The sequence below is a fragment of the Panthera onca genome, chromosome B4 (assembly GCF_046562875.1).
Source record: "Panthera onca isolate mPanOnc1 chromosome B4, mPanOnc1 haplotype 2, whole genome shotgun sequence".
NCBI classification, from domain to species: Eukaryota; Metazoa; Chordata; class Mammalia; order Carnivora; family Felidae; genus Panthera; species Panthera onca.
The window spans coordinates 103,971,740-103,983,890 of NC_138345.1; the positions used below are offsets into that span (position 1 = coordinate 103,971,740).

Consider the following 12,151-nt stretch of genomic DNA (forward strand, 5'->3'; position numbering starts at 1 on the left):
AGGATTATTCTTGCCACTGGTTCTTCATTTTGATCTGTACATTTTTTGGCTTAAATTTTCCTGCCTATTTGGCAGGAACTAAAGAACTGAAAAAAATGCAAACAAAAACCCATTTCTGAGTTTGCATTTACACAGCTTTTACATTTACATATCACTGTTGCTTAAATTGCTATGTTACATTTTATTTTAATTTAAAAACAGTCAGGAAGTAATGTCAGATTTTAAGAGAGAATAACAGAGCAACAGTTTTGAAAAGGGAAGATGCAGCTTGGATCATCCAGAGTACCTAGGTTCAAAGTGAGGATGACAAGGGAAGGAAGAAGCTTCAGAGGGTAGCAGATAGCCACCAGCCTGGAAAGGGTCTCACACGTCCAGATATGCCTCGGGTGTTGGATGGTCACTGATAAATCAGCCACCTCCTTCACTCTAACCTCTGTGAAGAACTAAAGTTTCAGTCACTGATGAATAAACAGTAACAAGATGTATGGCCCATGATAAAATGTAACTATTGTTTGGTGAGACTTTACTTTCAGTTTTACACATACAGGCAAACAGATGTAATACATATATTACAGAGTAAAAGGTTGAAATTAAATTGTATTTCTTACAGCGTGTAGTAGACAGGTAGGTCCCTAGTATTTGTGGGGCCCAGGGCAAAACAACAAAGTGCGGTCCATATACCATAAATCTAAATATTAAACAATTATAAATCAAGTTAGCAAACTGTCAAGTAAAAATATCACCTATTATGTTTCTTGAAAATACACCTTTCACAATGACTGTTGGACCAGATTCTAAACAATAGTTTACACCAAGAAGTTCTACACCAAGACTTAGCCAGATATGATCCCTGAACTACAGCCTGCTCCCCTTCTCTTCCTGGTTTCATCTCCTTCCAGAACACTGATCTGTTTTTGCCTGAATGGATCCCTTAGCCAACACTTTCAAATTTTGTGTAACCCCAGCAAAAAGGCTTCCTTGGCCACTCCTTCAGTCTAGGAATGAGTGCATGAGAATGCAGGCCGACTATAGACATTGCTTCTGGGAAGAAGTCAATAAAGGCCCTGGAGGCAGGCTAAGGTCCCTTTGGTCAGAAAGTCCTGGCTATCAAGTACCAGGCATGTGGTCAAGAAGGGGTGGTGGTGTGGCTTACAGGTGTGCAATTTCCCCTGGCCCCGTAAACTTCTCATCCTGTAGAGGGGCACAGAGGGCCACAGCAAGGCCCACTAAATCACGGTCCCCTCTTGCCTCGGTTTAAGAGCCATACTTGGAGTGATCAAAACTTGTGAATGCCATTGCCTCGGAGAAAGGATCTGTTCAGAGTAAAAAAATAACTGGGAGAAGTTGAGGGAATAATGAAAAAAAAAATCTTTTAAAACACACTCTTAAATAGAATAAAATAATCAACTCAAAAAAACAAATGAGTATGTGTAATAATAAAGGAAGAAAAGATCAGAAAAAAGTTTGGGTTAGAATGATTTTTTTTTGAAAATCAACAGTAACACTTAAAGAAATCATGCTGGCATATGAGAAGAAATGTGAAGGCATAATATTGTCTGGAGGTGAGAAGACCAGGGTTGTGGCCTTCCTCTGGACAAATAAGTCATTTAATCTTTCTAAGTAAGCCTCAATTTCATTATCGGTAAAATTAAGAAAAGGAACATCTCTATCTACTTCAGAAGTCTGATGTGTGAGAAAATGACAAATGGATATAAAATTGTAGTGCAAACGATTTTTTAAAAAGGTACCTAATCAAGATGCTTCTAAGTTAAAACACTTCTATATCTTCCCATTGCTCTGAGAATGAACTTGGGCTCCTTGCCACAGCCTAGGAGAACTTACATGATCTGGCCCTGTTCACTGCTCAGTCCTGTCTCCTGCTGCTGTCTCTCCCCTGACCCCTAGGCTTCAGTCACCCTGTCATCCTTCCTTCCCAAGAATGTGCCAAAGAAGCTCTTTCCCACCCTTGGTGCATTTGCCCTTAGGATTTCCTTTGCCTCAAAAACTCTAATGGCATAGAGTTCTCCATATGGTTGAATCCCTGTCCTCTTTCAGGTTTCAGTTCAAACCCCACCTTCTAAAAAAAATCCTTCCGTGCCATGTCTGTTTAACATCTCCCCACCCACTTTGTACCTGCCCCTTCAGCACATCAGTCCCTCTGACATACAACTTGTTTATTGCCTGTGCCTTCATCTGCCTTGTTCGTTACCACGGTCCAACCACCTAGACCAGGACCTATATCCTAGCGCTATCGATAAAGTTGTCACTAAATATTTATTGAAAAATGAATGAAAACACAGGATTAACAAATAATATAACCACACCATTTATTGCTTGTAATCAATGTGCCAAGAGTTTTGTTATTCGTAGTCAGTGTCTCTACTCTTTACAACAAAGCTGTAAGCTGGGTATGACTATTTACTGGTAAGTGATGCTCAGGGAGGTAAAAGTGTAAGGTCACACAGCTAGTAATTGGCAGAGATGGAATCTGAATCCAGGTGTACTGACATCAAACAAATCACTACTCCATGCTGCCTCTCTACCACCTCCCATCACAATTAATTTATTTTCCTTCAAACTCTAAGATCATTTTTGACACTACTCATTTATCATGTTTTGCAACAGTAATTTGGGCATGCTTATTTTTCTCTCTAGTTTCGCAGCAAATTTAGTACCAGAGACTATGTCTTCTGAACCTCTACCAGTGTCTAACAGTCTGGTTATCCATATCACTCAGCAAATTTTGCAGCTGCAAAAAATAATCGGAATTTCAGAATATATACGTCAGGAGCATTGTTAACTCCTTTACAAGAGCAGTGTGTTTACTGCAAAAATTTCACAAATTCATTCCCTTCTAGAAAGCAACAGGAGTAAAGTTACTGAGCCCAGTTCTGAACTTATTATTAATGAGGTAAAACTTAGTATTCTGAACATTTTTATTACCCTGTGAGTATGTTCTTCTAGAACTGATTAAATTTCTGTCCCACAGAGACATTTAAACTAATTCCAGTTAAGCTTATTTCTTTCTTTTAATTTTTTGTTTTTAAAATGTTGACAATAATTACACAGCTTTTCTGTGAGTAATAAGGCCTGTTACAGACTGTGCTTTTATGAGACTATTTTTATCAACTATTTTGTCAACAGAGTTCTCAAACCACTGACATAAAACATCTGTTGGCTAATTTACTACCCTAAACAAGGGGTAATCCTTGTGACTAGGATTTACAAGTCACTTTCTGACAGCTCCATAGTATCTAACAATAGTTTTGTGTATTTCTCCCCAACAACCATTTTGTAATTTATACACTAATACTACAGTCATGCTATACTGATAATCGCATAGATACTACCCAAAATAATATTTTTTTGGGTTTGAATATATTTTTAAACAATTCCCAACAAAAAATTAAGTGGTAGTATTTAAATTACAATCTTTTAACACTTGTTATTCAATGCTATTGATACACTTTAAATAATCAAGTTATAGAGGATAATAAAGGAAAGATGCTTTATAATGTTTATTGAGGTTATGAGTATTTATATAAGGATGATAACTGTAATGATTAGGATATCATTTAATATTTTACCTATATATGTCAGCAGTTAGAATATCGTGGGGAATCTAACAAAGCATGGTGAATATCATCAGCAGTATTGTATTAAATACGTAAAAGTTGCTGAGAATAATTCTAAAATGCTCTTAGCGCACACACGCACACACACACACACACACACACAAGGTAACTATGTGAGGTAATGAATATGTTAATTAACCTTATTGTGGTAATTATTTCACAATATATACATATGCCAAATCATCATCTTGTATACCTTAAACTTACACAATGTTATATGTCTGTTATATCTCAATAAAACTGGAAAAAAATGGCGGGCAAAGAAATGTGATATAAATGAATGAATAAATGAATGAATGAATGAATGAATGAATAAATGTAAAACTGATGGTTGCCAGGGGTGAAGGGGTTGTGAAATAGATGAAATAGATGAAGAAAATTAAGACATACAGTCAGTCTTCCAGTTATAAAATAAATAAGACATGGGGATGTTATGTACAACATAGGGAATGTAGTTAATAATATTGTAAAAACTTTGTGTGGAGACAGATGGTCGTTAGATTTATCATGGTGATCATTTTGTAAGGTATATAAATATCAAATCACTGTGTTATACACCTGAAATCAATACAATATTGTATATCAATTATATTTCAATAAAAAAGAAAAAACCTCAAAATACTTTCTTGAATCATCTCAGGAGTAATATGAATTGAAACAAATTACTTATTTTTAAATTAGAAACACACACACACATACACACACACACACACACACACACACACACATATATATATATATATATATACATATATATATGCATGATATATATTTTAGGTTTACATTGGAAGAGGATAGGAGCATGATATTTTAAACAATACTAGTATATCATCATTTCAAAGCATTTGGAAATCACTCTTCCTGCAATCACGGGAAATTGAAAAAAAGAATACTAATAATTATAATGTTTAAAAATCTTTAGTTACATCCGTAAGGAAGAGTGAGTAAGTTAGCAATGGCACAGAATTTCCCTTCTAAAGTGGCTGAAATGCCTTCTCCAAGAACTGGAAGGCAAGTCAGAGACAAGTACTTTATTTACATCACCAACTACTCAGAATCCTCCATATATGCACCTTATCTGTAGAATCCAAGAGAGACACACATCTATTATACAGGGGTTCCTTGGTGGCTCTATTATACAGTTGATTGAGCATCCAATTCTTGATTTCAGCTCAAGTCATGATCTTGCGGTTTCATGGGTTCAAACCCCATGTCAGGCTTGGGAGGAGCCTGCTTGGGATTCTCTCTCTCTTTGTCCCTCTCCAGCTCACACTTTTTCTGTCTCTCTCAAAATAAATAAATAAACTTTCAAACATCTATTATACATAGGTCCTCATCCTAATCTTGTAACCAGTTTCTGAAAGTTAATCTGACATGAACTGTCTTACGTTCTATTATGTCTGGATATTTAGGGGTTGTATGTTTAAAAAAACAGCATTTGAAAAAAATATGTGTGTGAGTACTCGCCCCTCCCCCAAAAGTACTAGAAGAATGTTTTATATATCAAATGGTTGGTTAGAGAATAGACAAAATCTCAGGTTCTTTATGCCTTTCAAAAACATATTTCTTTAATTATAGTCTGGATTAGTATAAATACAACACTGTTAAAAACACAATATTTTGTAGATTCCTATGAAAAGACTGCATGACCACAAAGTCCATTTTTATACCCAAACAAGTATACTTTAGAATTCTCTGGGAAAAGGTATAGTACTGTATAACTGATGACATAATTAAAATGAGACAGTAATAGAAAATTACATTAGTTTCCCAAACTGAGTTTTGTGTGCAAACATTTTATTCTAAAGAGCTCAGTGGTTTGTTTACTGAATTAATGTCAGCTCATTTATCTGAAGGGAAGAGAAATAATTTTATTCAAATTTGAAATACAGCTCATGAAATCTAGCTTTCAGGTTTTAGTTTATTTTTAAAACTCAACTTGAGATTTCTATAAAATACATGGATAAAGGCTAAAATAGTGAAGCCTTAAATTAAAAGCTATTTGCTTCTCAGCCACCAGAATTGATGGCAGTCTCAGGAAATTAGTCTGGATTACTTGGCTTCCTTTGCTTTTACACTTGAAGGAGGAGACATAAGAAGCCCCTCCATTTGTTTCAACCGGTAACGAAGCAAGTGTTCAATTTATTTTCTGGTAAGAAGTCTGGTGCTGTTGTTTTGTGGTCCAGTCACTTGCTTCTTAATCTCTGTTTTAAAACCCCTCAACATTCACAATGACACCAATTTAGCTACTTAATTCATGTAGTCTTGATGATTAAAGAGCTTAACCATCTGAAGATATAACTTGTAAAGGCAAATATTTAGCAGACTGTCTATTGTCATTGGATATGCAAATGCCTATATAATCTTATCTGATCCCTACCTACCAGCAACTGACCTTCTTCCTTTTGTGCTGGAAAAGATGGCTGAGCCCACAAAAGGTCCAAAGAGACTGCTAGGTTTTCTTAGCCTGGGTCTAAGCCCCACCAAAAGGAAAATCATTCCCTTCTAAACAACAGTAAAAGTCCCAAGACTTCAGATTCTTTTATATAACTTTTCTTTAACAGTACTATTAGGACCTTCTTAAATACACAGAAAATACTAAATCAAATAGGAGATTACCAAAAAATTTTTGCTGTGATAAGCCACAGATTAGTCACCAACCATACATAATACCACTTGTAAATCAAAATTATTGTTATTGTACTTTAAAAAGTCTTAGATGTATATTATTGATATATCTAACTATACAAATATATTTATTTAATTATATATGTTCAATTTGATGCATAATTTAATTATATTTCAGAGGATCAAGTTAACAGCAAGTAATGAGAAATTCAAATCTATGCATATCTATGCATACACACACATATATTATTTTTAAGCAAATCAAATTAAAAGCAATAAGTGAGAAGAAAAATCATGGACTTATGACCAACAAATCAAAAAATAATAAAGAACGCTTATCACATGGATTTCATATTTCTGTCAAAAGATATATAGCAAGTGAACATTTCCATATAGGGCCAGGTCATATGAGTCATACCTTTTCATGGACTTTCTGACCAGGTTCCATCCCTTCAAGGTGTTCTGATTCTGTGGACCCCTCACTTGATGCCATTTTTCTTTGTATATGAACATTTTGTTCACGCAAGGCAACGATCTGCAAAATAAAAGCACTATGCCTTAAAAATCTAAAATATAGTATAAAGTATAGAAAAACTGAATTTATCCAAATGTGGTTTAGAGCTAATGAATATAAACAAATAATCAGAAAATAAACATTAGATTTTACTCATATTATTACTTAAAAATCTTTTTAAGATTTAAATTAGCATTTTGAATATTTATCGTACTTACAGGAATATGAAATTTATTGGAGAAAATATTTTCTAGTTGCAAATGTATCTATCTAGTTGGAAATGTGTCTAAATCAATGCCATGATCTGTGTGTTATTCATTCAAAAAGTACTTTTAAAATTAATCTATGAAATGTGATAAAATTCATACTGAATTTTTAAAGTATAAAAGAAAGATAAAGGAAAACATGCAGGCTGAAGGCTAGATATGAGCACATTCTTTTACCCTAAGAGGTAGCACATCTGTAATTTTAAAATAAACAAATATATAAACTGGACATAATTTTGTGGCACCATCATGAATACTTAGAATTAAATTGGTCTCATTATCATTATTTTAATGGCGATTATCTTAGCACTGCTAGTTCAAATATAGTTAGTTTGCAAAATAATTCTCAGAAGGCAAAATTCTTGAAAATTTTCAGCTTAATATTCAGACATATATTTTAAACTACAAAAGATTCTCAGTTCTGGTTTAAGTAATCATAGTAATAAACAGGAAAAAAATAGCATTCTAGCATTTTAAATGATGTTTTAAAATAAAGTTGCTATTTATATATATTTTAAGGTATTTTATGTTGTTACCATAACTTACTTATGTCATGGCAAATTTTATTATATTATCAACTCAGATATGGAACTAGTGCTTCTTGGGGAAATCAATGCCCATAGTATTTAATGCACAATAAATAGTCAATTACATACAATTTATGTTTAAATTATGAGACCAATAATACGTCACACAGATCAGTAATTAGCAAGTAAACATAAAACATCAAGAGGTTGGGTTTTTTGCCATGATCACTGCCACTGCTTCAATGCCCAGATGCACAATGATGTGTTTGTGAGATCGGGTATCTTGTGTATGACCTGCAGCATTTGAGCACACAACATATCTTTTTGTAAGGGCATATCACAAATAATGAAGAACAACTCTGTAAATGCTCTTCTTGGAGAAGTGCAATCACCAAACAATTGGTTCGCTTGCTCCCATTCTTGCCTATCTACAATCATCCACAAAAGGGCCAGATGCATCTTTTAAACTTAAGTTACATTGTGTCCCTCCTTGCTTTCTAAAGAACCTCAACGTTTTCCCAACTTAAACTTCTTAACAAAGTCAATAATATCGTATATAATCCCTTCAGTCACAATGGCCTCATTTCTGTCTCTCAGATACACTGGGCTCTTTTTCACCCAGAATTTAGGAACATAATCTTCATGCCTGAAACATTCTTCCCCAACTCAGACCACAGTTGACACAATCCCAGATTTCAAAATTCAACTGAAATATCATTCCCTCAGAGAAAATGTGCTTTGCCATTAATTACTTGTTACGATGTCCCTGTTTATTTTTGTGTGTATTTCATTGATTAAAATCTATTTCTTAATTTAATCACTTTGCTTATTTATTTAGCAAGCAGAAGTCCTAATATCTCAAGGGAAAATAATTTTCAAAGGAATACCTTATTGAAAACAACATTTTCATATGAAGTAACACATCATATTATTATGTGCAAGGTTTATTTTATTCAATAAAAATGTGTTGATTTAAATAATGAATGGATAGGGATAAACAAAGAATGTAAACCTAATTCATTCAGAAATAACAAAAGATAAAGATTTAGAGTGTGTGGAAACCTACAGAGACATTTCTCTGATGTTAGTTAACATAGAAATGAATTACATCAAAGGAACACATATAAAATAGTCCCTGGGTATATCATTTTTATATTACATTCTTAACATCTTGTCTCTTGAATACAAGAATATTATATTACCACCGATACATAATGGAATTTTATTCTGAATTTTTAAAAATTCAAACATTGTACACGAACATTCCACTAACATAACATCCATGACTTAAATATGTTGTGGGATGCCTGCGTGGCTCTGTCAGTGAATCATCTGACTTCAGCTCAGGTCATGAGCTCACAGTTCATGAGTTCAAGCCCTGCACCAGGATCTATGCTGACAGCTCAGAGCCTGGAGCCTGCTTCAGATTCTGTGTCTCTTTCTCTTTCTGTCCCTCCCCTGCTTGCACTCTGTCTCTCTCTGTCTGTCTGTCTATCTCTCTCACTCCCTCTCAAAAATAAAAGATTAAAAAAATTAAAAAAAAAACCAAGTATGTTGACAAAGGTAATAATACATTTAAAAATGTTCTGCATTTTCTTCCATTAGTTACTTAGAAGTGAAGAGAGACCTTTTTAAAAAACATTCAAACCAAATTTAACCCTGTTTACAGAGGAATTTCTATTTGTTTAGTAATTCAGATAAATTTTAAATATGTCCTAGTGCCTAAAATAAAGTAGGTGCTATACAAAGGTTTACTGAATGACTCAGTGAATTAATGCCTTTAATAATAATAAAAAAAGTCAAAATACCAAATTCATATTGAAAACACTCTTTGCAAACACAATTGTGCAGCCATGTTAAAAATATGACAAACTAAGTGTTTTGCAAAGTATACCCATGACAGTTCCAAGAAAGACATCAATTTCAACCACTAACATGCAAACTGCACACTTCTGTTGCTTTCATCAAGACCCCAAATCATGTTTTTGAAACAGAAGAATAGATGTAGAATACTCTGTATTCTTTATCACTGTTAAATGATTTTATTCTGTTCTATTTTTGCCCAATAACAAATTATCCTGAGTATTTATGAAAGCAAAGCTTCAGCATCTGATTTAATTGTAGGTGCTAATAATGTTGATTTCTTTCTTTCACACTGGAAAAAGTGAGAGGTTTTCTCCTGTGAATGCAACTTTGGGGGGTGGCCCCCTCTTTAATGTGCTCAAGGGGCAGAGATGGTCACCTAGAAATTACAAGGGTTCCAACACAGGCCTCTGTAGGAAATTCTCCCAGCTGGCTTGAGAAACAAAGGCAGAAGATGGCTTAAGAACTAGCTTGCAAGCACAAGCATAATGAAAAGAAGCTGATGGCTCCCAAACATTCTCTGGCCTCTCAACTGACAGAAAACGCTGTAACAGGGAGGGGGCAGTGACTGGTCTAGGATACCAAAGTAGACCTGGATCCCTCATTGCTAAACAGCATGACCTACTACAACTGGAATGGCATGGCAGGCAGGAGGAATAACTTCTGGGTAGTCTCTGGGGCTTACCCCGTGTTACATTACTGCAGGAAAGTACTGGAAACTCAGCACGGGCCAAGGACTGTGCTAAAAACTATTTTAATCTGCAAATAGTTTTCATGATCCACACTTAAGTGATTAAACTGGGATAAGGAGAGTATGATGAGAACTAAGTAGGAATCAAATTAAAGTTAACTTCTTGTCTACTCTGTCACATGGTCTCAGATGGCTTTGCATTTGGACTCTCTTAAGTCAGGGTTAATTAATTAGTAGTGGGTGAGGATGGGGAGAAAGCTTTTCCTTTCCAAGTACTGTTACCTTCCAACCCTGGAATCCTTTGTATGTCATTAAGGTACGGACCCCTCCCTGGAGAGATTCACATACATCTTCAGGGTATCAATCCATTGAAGGCCAATGGAATTCTGGTTAAGAGGAACTGTCCACAATAATTTTAACTTAGCAACCATGGTTTGTCAACTGTTCATTGACATTTGTTTTTAAATGCCCAGCATCACTTTGATATTCCTTTTGTTAACAGCATCCTACATTTTCACTGGGGAATTATCCTTCCCTATTCTAATCCTAGAAAGACCATCAATCAGGGGGCCAGAGCTCAGGGCAAATCATGAGTACATGATCCAAGCCAGGGCAATCAGAATATTGCTTCAGATGTTTCTGGCAGAGATATGGGGGCAGGGAAGATTCTTTTTCTACTATGGGAGATAAGCTGACAGGATACAATCAGGATGGCTGTTTACCATCAGTTCTGCCTTATGGAGAAAAGCAAATGAAAAAGACAGAGCCCTAATGAATCACTTCTGTTCCTAATTCTAGCCATTCTCAAATCATCTCTATCCTTGGCATTTCATTAATATGAGCTCCAAATTTCTCTTTTTTGCTCAAACTTGCTTTTCTGTCACTTACAACTAAAAGTGTCTTTGCAAGTGTAACAGGGGACGTGGAAGGCAACAAAGAGCATGGAATGTCTAAGTGGAGATTTTGAAGAGTGGCTAAGAATTTACCAGGGAGACAATGGGAGAAAACTGTCCATTTTATCCATGTCCAAAACTGTCCATGTGGATAGAACACAAGCTGTTTGTGTTCCCAGTATTATAGGTTGTTCAGTATTCCTGTGGAAAACATTATGTGGATAAAGATAAAAGAATGACAGCAAACTAAAAAAAAAAGAATTAAAGTACCTCAACAAACACTCTGCTATCTCTGTGCTTCTTGCTGTATGGCTTATTGTTATTCTTTTAAATGTTTATTTTAAGAGAGAGAGTGAGAGAGAGAGACAGTGTGCGTGTGCGCGCATGAGCGGGGGAGGGGCAGAGTGAGAGAGGCACATAATCTGAAGCAGGCTCCAAGCTGTCAGCACAGAGATGGACATGGGGCTCAAACTCGCATACGGCGAGATCATGACCTGAGCTGAAGTCAGACGCTTCACTGACTGAGCCACCCAGGCGCCCCGGTATTATTATTGCTTCACCTTGACCCTTATTTGCATTTCCAGATTGCTCATCTAGCTTCTGAGAGCCTGACCCATTGTTTCTAGGCATTCCCAAACTATGGTATTTCCAAGCCAATCTTCCAAGTTTTGTTCTTGCCTTTGCCTCTGTCAGCTGCTTTTGGCTCTTCTCAATCTCTGACAAGCTCTGACCCCATAGAGTGGACTACTGGTGTCCTGTGTTCTCATGTGGAAAATACCCCAGCTCTCCATTCCTTTTTTTCTACCAGGCTATCTCTGGGATCCCACTATGTCTTCCCACAGACCCATTCTTATCCCCTTTCCTTTGAACAATTGTTTTCCTTAATGGCCTGGAGGAATTTATTCATTTTAATTAGGAATTAGGTAATTTCTACAAAGAGACCTGAAGATAAGAGGGAAGAATCAATGTGGATATCTGGGACAAGAACTTTGTAGTCAGAGGGTGTGGGAAATGTAAATCATTATTAAAAACAAAAGCTTGAGACTTATGCAAAGTTTCAGTGAGTTCTTCAAATGATGTAAATGTCCTCTTTAAAAGAAAGTTAAAACAGAAGTAAAAGTTGAGAACTTGGAT

At 35.5% G+C, this 12,151-nt stretch overlaps 1 protein-coding gene across 8 annotated transcripts in view; it reads right to left on the reverse strand.

Moving 5' to 3' along the window:
- PPFIA2 (PPFI scaffold protein A2) overlaps positions 1-12,151 on the reverse strand; it is a 474,989-nt gene that overhangs the window by 141,801 nt on the left and 321,037 nt on the right. For all 8 annotated transcript variants that reach the window (XM_060656864.3, XM_060656859.3, XM_060656862.3 and 5 more), the window contains one exon: positions 6,682-6,798. In XM_060656864.3, the coding sequence (XP_060512847.1) occupies positions 6,682-6,798 (117 nt within the window). The remainder of the gene's footprint in view (positions 1-6,681; positions 6,799-12,151) is intronic.